The sequence below is a fragment of the Mizuhopecten yessoensis genome, unplaced genomic scaffold (genome assembly GCF_002113885.1).
Source record: "Mizuhopecten yessoensis strain PY_sf001 unplaced genomic scaffold, ASM211388v2 scaffold1359, whole genome shotgun sequence".
Taxonomy (NCBI): Eukaryota; Metazoa; Mollusca; class Bivalvia; order Pectinida; family Pectinidae; genus Mizuhopecten; species Mizuhopecten yessoensis.
Window position 1 is genome coordinate 323,518 of NW_018404007.1, and position 19,437 is coordinate 342,954.

The 19,437-nt window shown below is 41.2% G+C and overlaps 1 protein-coding gene across 1 annotated transcript in view; it reads left to right on the forward strand.

The window, feature by feature from the left end:
* Positions 1 to 999: 999 nt before the first annotated feature.
* Positions 1,000 to 19,437, forward strand: part of LOC110460149 (zinc finger FYVE domain-containing protein 26-like) — a 64,544-nt gene continuing 46,106 nt past the window's right edge. The window contains exons 1-11 of the mRNA XM_021512891.1: positions 1,000 to 1,336; positions 1,737 to 1,842; positions 2,069 to 2,158; positions 5,345 to 6,004; positions 6,562 to 6,729; positions 9,653 to 9,741; positions 13,172 to 13,353; positions 13,645 to 14,994; positions 16,307 to 16,527; positions 18,032 to 18,957; positions 19,182 to 19,288. Of these exons, the coding sequence (XP_021368566.1) occupies positions 1,122 to 1,336; positions 1,737 to 1,842; positions 2,069 to 2,158; positions 5,345 to 6,004; positions 6,562 to 6,729; positions 9,653 to 9,741; positions 13,172 to 13,353; positions 13,645 to 14,994; positions 16,307 to 16,527; positions 18,032 to 18,957; positions 19,182 to 19,288 (4,114 nt within the window). The 5' untranslated portion in view covers positions 1,000 to 1,121. The remainder of the gene's footprint in view (positions 1,337 to 1,736; positions 1,843 to 2,068; positions 2,159 to 5,344; positions 6,005 to 6,561; positions 6,730 to 9,652; positions 9,742 to 13,171; positions 13,354 to 13,644; positions 14,995 to 16,306; positions 16,528 to 18,031; positions 18,958 to 19,181; positions 19,289 to 19,437) is intronic.

The following is a 19,437-nucleotide window of genomic DNA, read 5'->3' on the forward strand; positions in this document are numbered from 1 at the left end:
AAGAAAATAATATTTTCATCAATTGAATTTGTTCTGCAAATGGTCTAAACCCAAAAAATCACCTAGAATCACATGTTGTGTTAAATTGGTATCTTTGACCGACCATAGCACAAAAACGAACACACCGACATATAGTTTTTTTTGCATTTTTTACTATGCCATTAACTACTTTTTCCAAAAATCCATAGAAGAAAAAAAGTTTGATACAGGACATTTTTGACTTCTCAGAGGTGTACAAGCTCTTTTGTAAAAAAAATAATTAAATGTTAAGAAAGGACAATTTATATGAAGTTCAAGTAGTGTTTATGGTCAAAGGTCTATGGTTTTACACATATATACCGGTAAAATATGTTACGCGGACGTTTTACGATGGATTTTGTACTTTCCAATAGCAATATTCATCTTCTTGTGTATACCTCTCCACACATAGCTGAATAGAAATAATGCCCCGCATGACCTAGGTATATAAATGTCTTCAAAAAACATGTCATTTCGCAACACTCATTTGGGTCGCTTAAGAGATTAACATGTTATAAATCTGGTGAGCAACTTTTATAATTACATCAGGCTTAATGCCGTATTTTGACTTCGTTAACCTGGTTATGTACCTTTTTAATAGCTCATATTAGTTCAATATATTTAAATTACATATAAATATTCCGATTTTCGATAAGGCTATTTGAATATGACTTGCCAGGGGGTTGAAATTAGGATGACTATAACATCTTTTAGGGGGCTTGTTGAACCTTAGGTTTTACATGATTATGCTGTCACCGTCCTGGGGCGTATATTATAAATTTGCAGTTATAATACAATTTATAATATAATATCTGGTTTCTGACAGAAACTTTCAACATATAAATTGTTATTATATACTTAAAGTTATTTTCTATCTAATTGATCCAGTGCAATAATAAAAAACGGACTTTTGTAACAGCATTCTACTTCCCGTATGATTATTAGAATCGTACCCATACAGTTCAAAGGTCAACTGCTCATGTGACCAAACAAGATGGCGATATCCATCATAACAAACGTTGAACTTCTGAACTTCAATGGCAGATCTTAAATATGCCATTATCGTCGATACCTTGTCAAAGTACTGGCTATCGTGATTCGGGATGGAACAAGCCACAAACAAAGAAGATTTCCCTTATAAAGAAGAGCGTCGATACTCTGTCGAAAGGTTGTTTCGGTACTTCTGCAACAACTTGTACCTGGGGCAGTGGGAGGTTGCCCGTGCCTGTCTTCAGCAGCTGCACCGCGAGGGCCAATTGATCGGAAGGAACATCAAGGACTTTCTTCGGGACATTACAGAAAATCCTTACGAGAGAAGGTGTGTATAACGATGATCGAAGGAACAAACTAAACATTACTACAGAAAAAAATCGTTCATGGTTATTTCCTGCGTACTACATCTGTGCTACTCATCAGAGTTGAAATAATAAAAATAATATTATATATATGAAGTGATGAATGCTGAAGAAATTAGTCCGATGTGTCTAGACCGTAGTTGAGAAAATCTACTTCAGACTGACAGATCTATTGTAAAATCTACCCAAATGATCACTGATGATGAATGAAATTTGTGTCATCTTCATAAGGATAAATTAAGATACGGATCACAAGGATTTTAAAGTCCCGTTTTACAAGCTGAAGTAAATATTCTATGTAATTTATATATCAGTACTTACATTTGTGATAATACAGCTGGTATCTATTTATTTTGTTGACAGCTTGTGTATTGGTCCAGAATGCTCTGTCACATCCCCTCAGCAGCTGTCCTGGCTCAGTCTCCAGGAGTACAGGAGACTCAACACACCCTGCTCTGAGGATGACGAGGTAATATATTCGGTCTATCACGTCTCCACATTGCCCAGTGTCAGTTCTCCATATAATACAATACTCTTTGCTCAATCGAAATATGTTATTTGTCAATAAATGTATTTAGACATTTTCAGATCATTTGTGTATACTACATGTATATTTTTATTTCCAATGCATACTCTGATAACCAATGATGTCAAACTGCAGATAATATTAATTATGCATTTTAATTTCTTTACAGAAGAGGACCTTTGAAATTTTGCAACAAAACACTGAGTTCCACTTGTTGCTTCTGGAAGCCTGTCACAATGTGTCCGAGTGTGTGATTAGGGTAGGTAACTGGGTATGTGATTAGGGTAGGTAGCTGGGTATGTGATTAGGGTAGGTAGCTGGGTATATGATTAGGGTAGGTAGCTGGGTATGTGCTTAGGGTAGGTAGCTGGGTATGTGATTAGGGTAGGTAGCTGGGTGTGTGATTAGGGTATGTAGCTGGGTGTGTGATTAGGGTAGGTAGCTGGGAATGTGATTAGGGAAGGTAGCTGGGTATGTGATTAGGGAAGGTAGCTGGGTATGTGATTAGGGTAGGTAGCTGGGTGTGTGCTTAGGGTAGGTAGCTGGGTATGTGATTAGGGGAGGTAGCTGGGTGTGTGATTAGGGGAGGTAGCTGGGTGTGTGATTAGGGTAGGTAGGTTGGTATGTGATTAGGGTAGGTTAGCTGGGTGTGTGATTCGGGTAGGTAGCTGGGTATGTGATAAGGGTAGGTAGCTGGGTGTGTGATTAGGGTAGGGGGCTGGGTGTGTGATTAGGGTAGGTAGCTGGGTGTATGATTAGGGGAGGTAGCTGGGTGTGTGATTAGGGTAGGTAGCTGGATATGTGATTAGGGTAGGTAGCTGGGTATGTGATTCGGGTAGGTAGCTGGGTATGTGATTACGGTAGGTAGCTGGGTTTGTGATTAGGGTAGATAGCTGGGTGTGTGATTAGGGTAGGAAGCTGGGTATGTGATTAGGGTAGGTAGCTGGGTGTGATTAGGGTAGGTAGCTGGGGGTGTGATTAGGGAAGGTAGCTGGGTATGTGATTAGGGAAGGTAGCTGGGTGTGTGATTAGGGTAGGTAGCTGGATATGTGCTTAGGGTAGGTAGGTGGGTGTGTGATTAGGGTAGGTAGCTGGGTGTGTGATAAGGGTAGGTAGCTGGGTGAGTGTTTAGGGTAGGTAGCTGGGTGTGTGATTAGGGTAGGGGGCTGGGTGTGTGATTAGGGTAGGTAGCTGGGTGTATGATTAGGGTAGGTAGCTGGGTGTTTGATTAGGGTAGGTAGCTGGGTGTGTGATTAGGGCAGGTAGCTGGGTGTGTGACTATGGTAGGTAGCTGGGTGTGTGATTAGGGGAGGTAGCTGGGTGTGTGATTAGGGTAGGTAGCTGGATATGTGATTAGGGTAGGTAGCTGGGTATGTGATTGGGGTAGGTTGCTGGGTATGTGATTAGGGTAGGTAGCTGGGTTTGTGATTAGGGTAGATAGCTGGGTGTGTGATTAGGGTAGGAAGCTGGGTATGTGATTAGGGTAGGTAGCTGGGTGTGGGATTAGGGTAGGTAGCTGGGTGTGTGATTTGGGTAGGTAGCTGGGTATGTGATTAGGGTAGGTAGGTGGGTGTGTGATTAGGGTAGGTAGCTGGGTGTGTGATTAGTGTAGGTAGCTGGGTGTGTGATTAGGGTAGGTAGCTGGATATGTGCTTAGGGTAGGTAGGTGGGTGTGTGATTAGGGTAGGTAGCTGGGTGTGGGATTAGGGTAGGTAGCTGGGTGTGTGATTAGGGAAGGTAGCTGCGTATGTGATTAGGGGGTAGGTAGCTGGGTATGTGATAAGGGTAGGTAGCTGGGTGTGTGATTAGGGTAGGGGGCTGGGTGTGTGATTAGGGTAGGTAGCTGGGTGTATGATTAGGGTAGGTAGCTGGGTGTTTGATTAGGGTAGGTAGCTGGATGTGTGATTAGGGTAGGTAGCTGGGTATGTGATAAGGGTAGGTAGCTGGGTATGTGATTAGGGTAGGTAACTGGGTATGTGATTACGGTAGGTAGCTGGGTTTGTGATTAGGGTAGATAGCTGGGTGTGTGATTAGGGTAGGTAGCTGGGTGTGGGATTAGGGTAGGTAGCTGGGTATGTGATGAGGTTAGGTAGCTGGGTATGTGATTAGGGTAGGTAGCGGGGTATGTGATAAGGGTAGGTAGCTGGGTGTGTGATTAGGGTAGGGAGGGTGTGTGATTATGGTAGGTAGCTGGGTGTGGGATTATGGTAGGTAGCTGGGTATGTGATTAGGGTAGGTAGGTGGGTGTTTGATTACGGTAGGTAGCTGGGTGTGTGATTAGGGTAGGTAGCTGGGTGTGTGTGTGATTAGGGAAGGTAGCTGCGTATGTGATTAGGGTAGGTAGATGGATGTTTGATTATGGTAGGTAGCTGGGTGTGTGATTAGGGTAGGTAGCTGGGTGTGTGATTAGGGTAGGTAGCTGGGTGTGTGATTAGGGTAGGTAGCTGGGTATGTGATGAGGTTAGGTAGCTGGGTATGTGATTAGGGTAGGTAGCTGGTTGTATGATTAGGGTAGGTAGCTGGGTATGTGATTAGGGTAGGTAGCTGGGTGTGTGATTAGGGTATTTAACTTGAAGGTGAAGTAGGCAATGTAGCATCATGCAGTGACCATTGTAATATATACTACATTATATATTGTAAACCAATACCAATGTACTTGATTCTGTAAACAGTTTTTGATATGGTAATTTATAGAACTAAATTAATCTATCTGTTATTTAAAAACCTTTTGAAAATAATAAAACTGCCAATATAGTTATTATATTGATAGAGCTATAAATCCATTTTCGAGATCAAATGTTGGTATTGCTCTGAGTGAGTTATACTTTTTAGTATGCAAAGCAGATGGAGGATAAGGTTATGCCCTCCGTCTGTCTGTCCAAGGTGTTGTCTGGAGCATATCTTCCTCATTATTTCACCTGGGATCATCATACTTGGTATGCTGGTACGTCTTGGGGAGGCAGAGTGTCTGTGAAACAATAGAGTACTGTGACCTACGTGTTGATCTTATACCTTAACTAAAAGTACAAAATATTTGTTTTGAGATACAGCTTGTCTAGAGCATATCTCCCACATCTCTCACCTGTGATCATGGAAGTTGGTATGTTACTGTCATGTAAGTGGGTGATAATCATAACTTCCGGCATGAATTGAGTCCATAGTTTATCTTTACAATAGTGATGATATCAACAACAATGCCGGCGGTAGGTAGACTAATTCTGCCATTTGATGCCCTTAATAACTATTTTTTCTGGCTTGGAATTGCTGGTGGCAGCAAACTCAAAACATTAATTTTCATATATTTAAATATATTAGTACAATGTATATATTCACCAAAATGGTGCCTTGATCCCTGAATATGACACCATTTGTTAATGCATAGAATTGGATTTTCACATGATCTTGATGATTTATGCTTTTTTTTTTTGCATGTATTATATTTCAGGATTTATATAATTATCACAAATGCATCACTGAAGCCCCCCTGACTAGTGGAAACAAACCTGCCTCTGTCACCCTGTCATCAGATCTTCAAGAATTTCTCCAAACCAAGCTACTGGAACATCCTATCTTGGGACATGCTCTCATACATGCAATCTTGGCAGAGAAAAAATACACGTTCTTAAAGAAAAATAATGACATTCTGCAAAACATTTACCTACAGGCTATAAATAATATTTTGGATAGATATTCCAATTTCTGTACCAGAGAGGAGACTGCAGCTTCAAGGGAGGCCAAAATACGAACAGTATATGAGCTACTAGCATTGTACAACCCAGAACCTTATCAGAACTATGCCCCTTTGAGAGAACTCTTCACAAGATTTCTTGAGCTGTCTGCTAGTGATGGTAGTGTGCTGGACAGAGAAAGACTTCTGTCATCAATGGTTGGCAAGACAAATACATACTTGGTAGAAGAATTCTGTAAATTGGAATATGAGTTGGAAAACAAATGTGTACCCAGTGGTAACCATAGATACAACGGTCTTGATGAGATTGTGAGACAATTCTTTCATTGGATAAAAAACTCTGATGTGAAAATTCGTCTACATTGGTTATTTGTTCTTTGTTTAAAAAGAGAGCAACATTTCCTGAAGACCATACTAGTAAGTACACACTTAGGGTGACATGTGAGGATTGGGGAGAGGTATAGAGGTTACCCTGTTACATGGGGAGAGGTTATGTTGTATATCATTACAGTAACATGATGGGGGAGGCTACCATATCTGGTGACATGGGGGAGAGGTTATGTTGTATATCATTACATTAACATGGTGGGGGAGGCTACCATATCTGGTGACATGGGGATAGGTTATGTTGTATGTCATTACAGTAACATGGTGGGGGAGGCTACCATATCTGGTTACATGGGGAGAGGATACAATGTGTAACATGTATGTAAATATGATAAGGGGATGCAACAGTATCATAAGTAGCAGTACAGAATTATCAATAAATGTCCAAAAGGTTAAAAAAAAAGCTGTCTTAATAACTAGATATTTGTTCTTTTTGGAAAGTCAGCTTCATTATCACAGTGACAAATGAATACACGCTTTGATGACGGTAAATCTGGTAATGCACACTTCTCATTTTCAGGTTTGTTGTATAGAAACACTTGCTTTTACTCTAATGTTTTCTTATTTTTTCTCTCTGTTTTTTCCAGGACACTGCCATCAACTTGATGAAGAACAGTTTATTTGGTGAGCTGACAGAGTTGTTAAAACCAGAGGAGTTATGGCCCCTGAAACCACTTCTTCTATTGCATGGCTGGTCCTTTTGTAAATCATGCTCCCAGGCCAAAGTACTGCTGGATACACTGTGGGACGATCAGGTTTGTACTGCACACACTAAAGTACTACTTGATACACTGTGGGACGGTGGGTTTGTACTTCACACACTAAAGTACTACTGGATACACTGTGGGACAGTGGGTTTGTACTGCACACACTAAAGTACTACTGGATACACTGTGGGACGGTGGGTTTGTACTGCACATACTAAAGTGCTACTTGATACACTGTGGGACGGTGGGTTTGTACTGCACATACTAAAGTACTACTTGATACACTGTGGGACGGTGGGTTTGTACTGCACATACTAAAGTACTACTTGATACACTGTGGGACGGTGGGTTTGTACTGCACATACTAAAGTACTACTTGATACACTGTGGGACGGTGGGTTTGTACTGCACACACTAAAGTACTACTTGATACACTGTGGGACAGTGGGTTTGTACTGCACACACTAAAGTACTACTTGATACACTGTGGGACAGTGGGTTTGTACTGCACACACTAAAGTACTACTTGATACACTGTGGGACAGTGGGTTTGTACTGCACACACTAAAGTACTACTTGATACACTGTGGGACAGTGGGTTTGTACTGCACACACTAAAGTACTACTTGATACACTGTGGGACAGTGGGTTTGTACTGCACACACTAAAGTACTACTTGATACACTGTGGGACAGTGGGTTTGTACTGCACACACTAAAGTACTACTTGATACACTGTGGGACAGTGGGTTTGTACTGCACACACTAAAGTACTACTTGATACACTGTGGGACAGTGGGTTTGTACTGCACACACTAAAGTACTACTTGATACACTGTGGGACAGTGGGTTTGTACTGCACACACTAAAGTACTACTTGATACACTGTGGGACAGTGGGTTTGTACTGCACACACTAAAGTACTACTTGATACACTGTGGGACAGTGGGTTTGTACTGCACACACTAAAGTACTACTTGATACACTGTGGGACAGTGGGTTTGTACTGCACACACTAAAGTACTACTTGATACACTGTGGGACAGTGGGTTTGTACTGCACACACTAAAGTACTACTTGATACACTGTGGGACAGTGGGTTTGTACTGCACACACTAAAGTACTACTTGATACACTGTGGGACAGTGGGTTTGTACTGCACACACTAAAGTACTACTTGATACACTGTGGGACAGTGGGTTTGTACTGCACACACTAAAGTACTACTTGATACACTGTGGGACAGTGGGTTTGTACTGCACACACTAAAGTACTACTTGATACACTGTGGGACAGTGGGTTTGTACTGCACACACTAAAGTACTACTTGATACACTGTGGGACAGTGGGTTTGTACTGCACACACTAAAGTACTACTTGATACACTGTGGGACAGTGGGTTTGTACTGCACACACTAAAGTACTACTTGATACACTGTGGGACAGTGGGTTTGTACTGCACACACTAAAGTACTACTTGATACACTGTGGGACAGTGGGTTTGTACTGCACACACTAAAGTACTACTTGATACACTGTGGGACAGTGGGTTTGTACTGCACACACTAAAGTACTACTTGATACACTGTGGGACAGTGGGTTTGTACTGCACACACTAAAGTACTACTTGATACACTGTGGGACGGTGGGTTTGTACTGCACACACTAAAGTACTACTTGATACACTGTGGGACAGTGGGTTTGTACTGCACATACTAATGTACTGCTTCACATTAGTGACCCACATCTGGATTATTGTTCAACTGTTTTGGGTAACAGTTCAAAAAATAATGTTGTAAAATTAGAACGCCTGCAAAAGACAGCAGCCAGTATTATTTTAAAATGTGATTTTTCCACACCTTACTGTGATATGTTCAAAAAACTTAATTGGTTACCTTTTCACAAAAGAATTTTATACAATCAAGTAGTTTTTATGTACAAGATACTTAATAATTTAGCTTCACAAAATTTGAATGATTTTACGTATATGTCTAATGTTCAGGGTAGAACTCCAATATCATCATCTACCAATGTGTTTTACTTGCCATATCATAAGACGAACATTTTTAGAAAATCTTTTAGATATCAGGGACCCCTTACATGGAATCTTTTTACCAAGTCATATTAGAAATTGTACTTCATTTTTAGAATTTAAGAGAACTGCAAAGCAATTTTACTTGAAATGATTTATGATTTCCTCCCTTATCCAGTATTTTATACATGTATATTTCTTAAAGCTGTAAATATTTGTACATTTTATCATACATTGTATCTTGACCATATGTAAGATGAGCTTCATGCTCAATATGTTATCAAGAATAAATAAAGCCTTTATTATTATTATTACTTGATACACTGTGGGACGATGGGTTTGTACCGCATCAACTTAAGCTTGGTACACACAAAGACAATCTCATTTGTACTGTACTGAATTACTGTTGATCAACAAATGATAAGAAAGAATATAATTAAATATGTTTTGAAGTCCATCAGTGCTAAGCACAGGAATCAAGCAAATGAGTATTTTCAAAAAGAGTAATATAATGGCAATTCAGTGATGTTCATGGTAAAATAAGCTTACTGTTGTAGACAGAATACTTATAACTGATGTTCAGGATATATAAATGATCATTTGTCATATTTATAGACTTTTGATGAGGCTGATACATTGTTATATGTTCTCAGTTAGGAGAGTGAATCACCCTTCATCAGTATCTTACTTTTTGGTCCTCATAACAATGTATCAACAAGATATAAGATACCTGATTTAAGATTAGACACAAATAAGTGTCATTATTCAGGTTTATTATTAGAAAATATTGCAGTCAGTATTGTATATAGATGGTTTAAGGTCATCAAGTCTTAGCTAAACAGAATAAGAAAATCCTAACATGACTTGTGTCATCATGTGTCCAGCCCGTTTGAGATTTTTATTTTCAAGAAGATGCTAACAGACTAGTGTTTTGACATAGGTCCAGTTCCAGCATCCAGCATTAGAGGCAGGTTGTAGCAAGCTTTCCTACCAAATAGACCTCATACAGTGGTGTCTGGACCGTACAAAGTAAGTCAGCTGTCTGTATCACTAGATAGACCTCATGCAGTGGTGTCTGGACCGTACAAAGTAAGTCAGCTGTCTGTATCACAAGATAGACCTCATACAGTGGTGTCTGGACCGTACAAAGTAAGTTAACTGTCTGTATCACTAGATACACCTAATATAGTGGTGTCTGGACCGTACATAGTAAGTTAGCTGTCTGTATCACTAGATAGACCTCATACAGTGGTGTCTGGACCGCAAAAAGTAAGTTAGCTGTCTGTATCACTAGATAGACCTCATACAGTGGTGTCTGGAACGTACAAAGTAAGTCAGCTGTCTGTATCACTAGATAAACCTCATACAGTGGTGTCTGGACCATACATAGTAAGTCAGCTGTCTGTATCACTGGATAGACCTCATACAGTGGTGTCTGGACCGTACAAAGCAAGTCAGCTGTCTGTATCAGTAGAAAAATCTCATACAGTGGTGTCTGGACCGTACATAGAAAGTCAGCTGTCTGCATCACTAGAAAAATCACATACAGTGGTGTCTGGACCGTACAAAGTAAGTCAGCTGTCTGTATCACTAGATAGATCTCACACAGTGGTGTCTGGACCGCACAAAGTAAGTCAGCTGTCTGTATCACTAGATAGATCTCATACAGTGGTGTCTGGACCGTACAAAGTAAGTCAGCTGTCTGTATCAGTAGATAGACCTCATACAGTGATGTCTGGACCGTACAAAGTAAGTCAGCTGTCTGCATCACTAGAAAAATCACATACAGTGGTGTCTAGACCGTACAAAGTAAGTCAGCTGTCTGTATCACTAGATAGATCTCACACAGTGGTGTCTGGACCGCACAAAGTAAGTCAGCTGCCTGTATCACTAGATAGATCTCATACAGTGGTGTCCGGGTCGCACATAGTAAGTCAGCTGTCTGTATCAGTAGATAGACCTCATACAGTGGTGTCTGGACCGTACAAAGTAAGTTAGCTGTCTGTATCACTAGAAAAATCACCTACAGTGGTGTCTGGACCGTACATAGTAAGTCAGCTGTCTGTATCACTAGATACACCTAATACAGTGGTGTCTGGACAGTACAAAGTAAGTCAGCTGTCTGTATCAGTAGATAGACCTCACACAGTGGTGTCTGGACCGTACAAAGTAAGTCAGCTGTCTGCATCACTAGAAAAATCACATACAGTGGTGTCTGGACCGTACAAAGTAAGTTAGCTGTCTGTATCACTAGAAAAATCACCTACAGTGGTGTCTGGACTGCACAAAGTAAGTCAGCTGTCTGTATCACTAGAAAAATCTCATACAGTGGTTTCAGGACCGTGCATAGTAAGTCAGCTGTCTGTATCACTAGATAGATCTCATACAGTGGTGTCCGGGTCGCACATAGTAAGTCAGCTGTCTGTATCAGTAGATAGACCTCACACAATGGTGTCTGGACCGTACATAGTAAGTCAGCTGTCTGTATCAGTAGATAGACCTCACACAATGGTGTCTGGACCGTACATAGTAAGTCAGCTGTCTGTATCACTAGATAGATCTCATACAGTGGTGTCCGGGTCGCACATAGTAAGTCAGCTGTCTGTATCAGTAGATAGACCTCACACAATGGTGTCTGGACCGTACATAGTAAGTCAGCTGTCTGTATCACTAGATAGATCTCATACAGTGGTGTCCGGGTCGCACATAGTAAGTCAGCTGTCTGTATCAGTAGATAGACCTCACACAATGGTGTCTGGACCGTACAAAGTAAGTCAGCTGTCTGTATCACTAGATAGACCTCATACAGTGGTGTCCGGGTCGCACATAGTAAGTCAGCTGTCTGTATCAGTAGATAGACCTCACACAATGGTGTCTGGACCGTACATAGTAAGTCAGCTGTCTGTATCACTAGATAGATCTCATACAGTGGTGTCCGGGTCGCACATAGTAAGTCAGCTGTCTGTATCAGTAGATAGACCTCACACAATGGTGTCTGGACCGTACATAGTAAGTCAGCTGTCTGTATCACTAGATAGACCTCATACAGTGGTGTCCGGGTCGCACATAGTAAGTCAGCTGTCTGTATCAGTAGATAGACCTCACACAATGGTGTCTGGACCGTACATAGTAAGTCAGCTGTCTGTATCACTAGATAGACCTCATACAGTGGTGTCCGGGTCGCACATAGTAAGTCAGCTGTCTGTATCAGTAGATAGACCTCACACAATGGTGTCTGGACCGTACATAGTAAGTCAGCTGTCTGTATCACTAGATAGACCTCATACAGTGGTGTCCGGGTCGCACATAGTAAGTCAGCTGTCTGTATCAGTAGATAGACCTCACACAATGGTGTCTGGACCGTACATAGTAAGTCAGCTGTCTGTATCACTAGATAGACCTCATACAGTGGTGTCCGGGTCGCACATAGTAAGTCAGCTGTCTGTATCAGTAGATAGACCTCACACAATGGTGTCTGGACCGTACATAGTAAGTCAGCTGTCTGTATCAGTAGATAGACCTCACACAATGGTGTCTGGACCGTACATAGTAAGTCAGCTGTCTGTATCACTAGATAGATCTCATACAGTGGTGTCCGGGTCGCACATAGTAAGTCAGCTGTCTGTATCAGTAGATAGACCTCACACAATGGTGTCTGGACCGTACATAGTAAGTCAGCTGTCTGTATCAGTAGATAGACCTCACACAATGGTGTCTGGACCGTACATAGTAAGTCAGCTGTCTGTATCACTAGATAGACCTCATACAGTGGTGTCCGGGTCGCACATAGTAAGTCAGCTGTCTGTATCAGTAGATAGACCTCACACAATGGTGTCTGGACCGTACATAGTAAGTCAGCTGTCTGTATCAGTAGATAGACCTCACACAATGGTGTCTGGACCGTACATAGTAAGTCAGCTGTCTGTATCACTAGATAGATCTCATACAGTGGTGTCCGGGTCGCACATAGTAAGTCAGCTGTCTGTATCAGTAGATAGACCTCACACAGTGGTGTCTGGACCGTACAAAGTAAGTCAGCTGTCTGTATCACTAGATACACCTAATATAGTGGTGTCTGGACCGTACAAAGTAAGTCAGCTGTCTGTATCACTAGATAGATCTCATACAGTGGTGTCTGGACCGTACAAAGTAAGTCAGCTGTCTGTATCACTAGATAGTTCTCATACAGTGGTTTCTGGACCGTACAAAGTAAGTCAGCTGTCTGTATCACTAAATAGATCTGATACAATGGTGTCTGGACCGTACAAAGTAAGTCAGCTGTCTGTATCACTAGATACACCTAATATAGTGTAGTCTGGACCAACTGTTTGTGTATCATTTGTAGTGTCAGGATGAAGTTATTTCTAGTTTAATCGTTAATTTTTACAATATAGACCACTGCTTATATGTATACTGTATTATAGTATAATTAACCAGTATTTATATTTCCACTGCACAGACCGCTGCTGAAGGAGAACGAGGATGGCCTAACGAGTCACCAGAAGCGTGCGGCAGATATGTTCCTTGGCTTGGAGACCCACTCTGTGCTGTTTGTTCTCCATCGGTCCACCAGAATATCTTCCCTTGATCAGGAAGAAGTCTTTCATCTACTGCAGAAGAGCCCTCTACAAGGGGAGACAGGTAACAAGGGGACATCACACAATGTTTATTCAAACTGATATATATATAGCTTGTGCATGAAGTCATTTGGCTAGAATGGGAGTACAGAGAGTAAAGCGCCTTATTTGTTCCTTTGATTTCCGATTGGAAAAGTAAGTGGAATGTTGGGACATTCTAAAATGTCTTTGTTTTTTTTGTTTCAGTTAAATATGTTATAGACAATATTATATTTTGTTTTGTGTAATTATAGAGACTTTATACTTCAGTCAAATCATACCCCATCTGTAACTGTAAACTATTTCCTTGTCTTAGTAGGTCATAAGTCAAAGAAGAAGGTCAAGTTTGTCAGGTTTGCTTCAAAAGAAGATGACCCAGCGAAAACCGATAGTCTACCTGATGTACACCTTGAGAGGTGGAGGGACATGAGTATATATAGTGGATTCTGTGTGATTAGAAATGTGATGGAGGCCATCTACTTTTGTGCTGAATACCCAGACAGCCGACTGGTGAACCCTGTCCGGCCAGCCCACCAAAGGTCCTATGGGGAGGTACCAGCAGAGGACAACTTTAAAAAGTCTAAAAATGGTGGCCACAGTGTTAACAAGAAAATCACTGAGAACTTCCAGACTGTGTACACTACAAATGTCACAGCGAAGTTGAATAAGGCTAGACATTACCTCGCTCGTCTACAGCCATTGGCATTTCGATTAGAAATTTTAGAAGATCTATTTTCGCTTTTGTTTGTTACTCACGAAGACATTCAAGAAAGCTCACTTGTAGAGACTGATAGTGACGAGGCTGCAGACTATGATAGCAGTCGCAACAACACATTAGACGAAGACTCGCAGCCCATGAGTTTGGTTTCAGAAGAAAGTGTGTCACCTCAGCATGTGGAAGGGCAATCTGTGTTTAAAAATCAAACTTCTGAGATGTCTTATTCAGATCAGAAGTTTTTCCCTGTCGGCAGTGCTTATGATGAGCCGTTCATTGATAGTGGGACCAAACCTAGCCACAAAAGACCTAACACAGAAACAAAGAAAGAAAATGATAAAAGTTGTATTGCCAGGGAAGCAAAGAAACATATAACAACTGAGAAAAATAAGAAAGAATTGAAAGCAAGAGTGATACACAAGGCAGAGATAGAAATGGCGCAGAAAGCATCGGAGAACGGTACATGCAGTGCCCACAGTGTTGATAGTTTATCAGGGGGAGCGAGATTTGGCTTCCTCACCAATGAGTATCTGGTCAGGGATATCCTTGCTATGCTAAAAGATTGCCTGGTAGATTTAGGTGCCGCTCGGTTTAAAGTATTAGGGAAAGATCCAGAAAAGGAAAAAAGCAGTGGAAATGTTATTCATTGTGCAGAAGACTCTGAGGATGTGATAGATGTACGGTTAGAACAGCCTCTCAGCCACATGGTCCAGTCAAGCATTGACTCCTCAGTTATGAAGAAGAGAATTGCACAATTGACTCAGTATGTCCATGAAGCACAATGGCGTTTCCAGTTAGTCTGTCACGAATGTATTCCACAATCTGTCGGCCAGGTGTTACTGGAGGCAGTGAGTGTTACAGATGACAAGTGGGAGGAAGACCAAGGTGTAGGGGGTCACATCATGGAAAGTCAGCTTAACAACAGGAGGCATACACCCACTGGTAGCACAGGTAGCCATTACCTTCTTAGTACACCAGTAGTCACTCCCATCCAAGTGCACAGGTAGTCACTCCCATCTCGGTACACAGGTAGCCACTCCCATCCCAGTACACAGGTAGCCACTCCCATCCCAGTACACAGGTAGCCGATCCCATCCCAGTACACAGGTAGTCACTCCCATCCAAGTGCACAGGTAGCCACTCCCATCCCAGTATACAGGTAGCCACTCCCATCCCAGTACACATGTAGCCACTCCCATCCCAGTACACAGGTAGCCACTCCCATTCCAGTGCACAGGTAGCCCCTCCCATCCCAGTATACAGGTAGCCACTCCCATCCCAGTACACAGGTAGCCCCTCCCATCCCAGTGCACAGGTAGCCATTCCCATCCCAGTGCACAGGTAGCCACTCCCATCCAAGTATACAGGTAGCCACTCCCATCCCAGTGCACAGGTAGCCATTCCCATCCAAGTGCACAGGTAGCCACTCCCATCCCAGTGCATGCCATGTAGATGTGTTATAGTGGTGTTACCTTGATCACTATTACTGAAGATGATGATGAACAGGAATTTGTAATGTCAAAAATATGTAGTGTTGCTCTGCTTGTTAGAAAGAGCATTCCTTTTGATGGTAAATGGTTTACTTGAATAAGACATTACTATCGGTATAATCAAAGATGGGCACAATTGCTTTTGATCAACTGAGACCTTCTTGGTGATTACTATCAGTTCTGTTTGTTTCTCTTTGTTAATTGGTAAATGATCTTCGTAGGATTTTAAAATGTTTTTTTTTGTGTAAAGCCTATAACCGGTATTCTGAAAACCAAGATGATTAATGAGGCTGCTGCCTTGCAGTTATGAGGTAAATACAGTCAGGCACATCAGGAGTGGGGGTGAAGAGAGGGGGGAGGGGCTTACTCACCTGTCAGTATTCTGTTTCTGTTACATCAACTCTTCCAAAGTATTATCACCTGAAGATAAAAGAAGATTTCATAAATAATGACAAGTGTATTTTTGCCAGGGTGTAAAAACAAGTTCAGATAACAGTTCTTTATATAGTATTTAAAACTGTTCGTCGTGTTGGGTGAATAAAAAGATAATCTCTTGAACACAAAGTAAGTTTTTAGGTGACAGTTTTGAATACTTTTGTGAGCTTATTGGAACTTTCTGATGACTAACAGTCATTTGTAGATGGCTTCATCACTCTTCTGTAATGAAGATCAAAATATTTGTCAAAACAAGGTAAGAAACTTTATATGAGCCATACTTAGAACTATTTGCATTGTTTGACTATTCCTTGAAGGGTTAATTTGTTTGTTACTAGGAAGTAGATCTAGTCCAAGTCAGGAGAGTGAAGTACAGACAGACAGTGGGTTTGAAGGTCAGAGGCGCAGACGAAGGTCACGTAGCCGTCACTCTGCTCGATGGAAAGGGCCTCATCGTTACCCAGTTGGAATCATTCCTTTAATGTTGTCCTCCCCAGAATCCCTTCTCAACATGTGTATCTGCAAAGGCAATTACCCACAAGCCTCCCAGGTCACAAAGGTAAGTCTGGTACTCACTTCAATCTTTCAAGGTAAGTTACATAGGTAAGTCTGTTACTACCCTAAATCCTCCAAGGTTAGTTACATGGGTAAGTCTGCTAATACCACAATCTTCCAAGGTTAGTTACATAAATAAATTGCTACTACCCACAATCTTCCAAGGTTAGTTACATAGGTAAGGCTGTTACTACCCACAATCCTCCAAGGTTAGCTACATAGGTAAGTCTGCTACTACCCACAATCCTCCAAGGTTAGTTACATAGGTAAGGCTGTTACTACCCACAATCCTTCAAGGTTAGCTACATAGGTAAGTCTGCTACTACCCACAATCCTCCAAGGTTAGTTACATAGTTAAGGCTGTTACTACCCACAATCCTCCAAGGTTAGTTACATAGGTAAGGCTGTTACTACCCACAATCCTCCAAGGTTAGCTACATAGGTAAGTCTGCTACTACCCACAATCCTCCAAGGTTAGTTACATAGGTAAGGCTGTTACTACCCACAATCCTCCAAGGTTAGTTAGTGAACTCAATTAGTAAAATGTAAGCATTTCCACAATGTGATAATTTTCACTTTTACTCTTACTTACATTTATTGTCATCTGACTTTTGACAGAAGTAAGCACATTTCAACTTGTACATCATGTACTTGTGGATGTCTTCCTCTTCACAATGATATTAATTCACATGTATATCAAATATGTTATACAGTAAAGACATGTGAAGCATTGTTACATATACAGTTGGTATTTATGATGTATGTACATTTAATAAAGTTAGAATTACCTAAAACTTATAAGGTGTCAAACTCTCTGAAAAAACTTCCTGTCTGCTGCCTCTAACAATTTTTTCTCTAATGCTCGTACATGCTTCTCATTGGTCAATTTTGTCACGTGTATAGTCTACTTAAATATAGTAACAGATCTATATATATATATATATCATACAGTACGTATATATGTCCCCTACTCCCTGACCCACATTATAGTATCTATATTACTGAAGACATGATGGAAGGGGATTGCATTCATGTTGTGTATAAACTCAAATTAAATAAAATTTCCATGTAACATGATAGGAACTAGGGCTACCAAGTTTGTTCAAATGAATGACCTTGACATTTATTCAAGGTCACAGGGATCAGATATGTTCAAAATCTTTAAACAACCTCTTTTCAATAACCATGGATCCCAGAATGTTAATATTTTGCAAGCTGCATCTTGAGATGAAAGGCTATAAAATTTGTTCAACATAATGACCTTGTTCGACTTTCAAGGTCACAGGAGTGAAATGTTTTAAAATCTTTTTACAGTTTCTTTTGAATTAATTTCAATCATAAATACTGATATTTTGCCTGTAGCTTTATTTTAGTTCACTTTTAAGGTCACAAGTGTGAAATTTATACCAGGTGAGCGATGCAGGCTCATTGGGCCTCTGGTATATTTTGTGAGGTAGGTACATATAATCAAAAATTGAAAATTGATTGATGCTTTCACTGTCTAATAGTTACTGAAACTCGAGGCCAGACCTGAGGTTGCAGAGGTGTCCTTCTCCCAATCTTATAGTGAGGCTGTCAGGAAGCTCCATGGACTAAACATCGGGTCACACAAGAACTCTGTTCCAAAATCTAGCAAGCCAGGGAGGTCCAACATGAAAGCCCTGGCCTCAGTGGCTGCTGCAGGGGTTGCCACGGTGTCCATTAGCGGGGTTGCAGAGAAGCTTCTATCACAACCAAACCTTCCTAGTGTGCCGAGCTGCCGGACATGGGGGTCACTGCCTGCCAAGGTAGAGTGGACATTCCAGCAGGAGAATGGTGAGGTGATGATTCTGTTTGATCTGCTATGTATAGGCTGTAGAACATGGGAAATGTGTAACAACATGATAGACTCCATCAAGGTTCAGCTGAAGGAAAAACCCGGCAGCTCAAGGTCAACAGTGGGCAGGAATGAGGTTGGTGGCAAGGAGCATGGTGAGGAAGGTAAACGGTCCAGACAGAAGGACCTGCGAGACATGGTGCTTCAGTTTGAGAGGATTCTGCAGCTGGGGACAGGTGTGGACATTATGACACCATCACCAGGACAACAGGAAATATCTACAGCCCTATACAAACACAGCATACAGACATTCCTACAGACAGCCACTCTACCCCTCTCTCCTGACCACTGTAAGCTTTACGCACACCTCACCTTGGATGTCAAGAAGTGCTTAAGTAATGTGGAATCTGCATTTATCTTGGCCGAGAGGTCACCTGTCGATGGAAGCCCAAGTAAGAAACGGAAGGAGAGTGCTAGTAGTGTCAGCTCACAAGCATCTCCTAAAAAAAATGAGCAAGTCCAACCAGAACGACCAGCGATACACAGTACCATGAAGCAACTCCTACAGACCCTTGGCAGAGACCTACCTCTCGGTGGCTTGTGTCAACTGTTTAACAAGTGAGAACTGTTAACTTTACATTGTATGATCCACTGTTTACACATGTTTAAACAATTTACAGCTAGTTTTTTCTATTTTTAAATTCTTCATGTTCAGTGTCCTAATTTTATTGAACAGTTATAACTATATATGTTGTTAATATATCTATTGTTATAAATAAAAAGGTTGTCTATCTTACAAGGATTGATATGCCCAGTATGTGTGATTGATATGATGTTAACAGGGACAAGTGCACGGATCAAAGAAGGAATCGAGATTACCTACTCCACCTGTATGAACACCTCAAACGACTGGCTTTTGTAGTGGCTGAGAATGAAGCAACCTCAAGAGGTATATTTTGTCTATAAAATAAGCTAGTCCTGTGGTGTTTTATCTAGCACCTGTTTCTCTGCCTTAGATACTGGATGTTTGATAAATGAGGTAGTGTTTTTATCTAGCACCTGTTTCTCTGCCTTAGATACTGGATGTTTGATAAATGA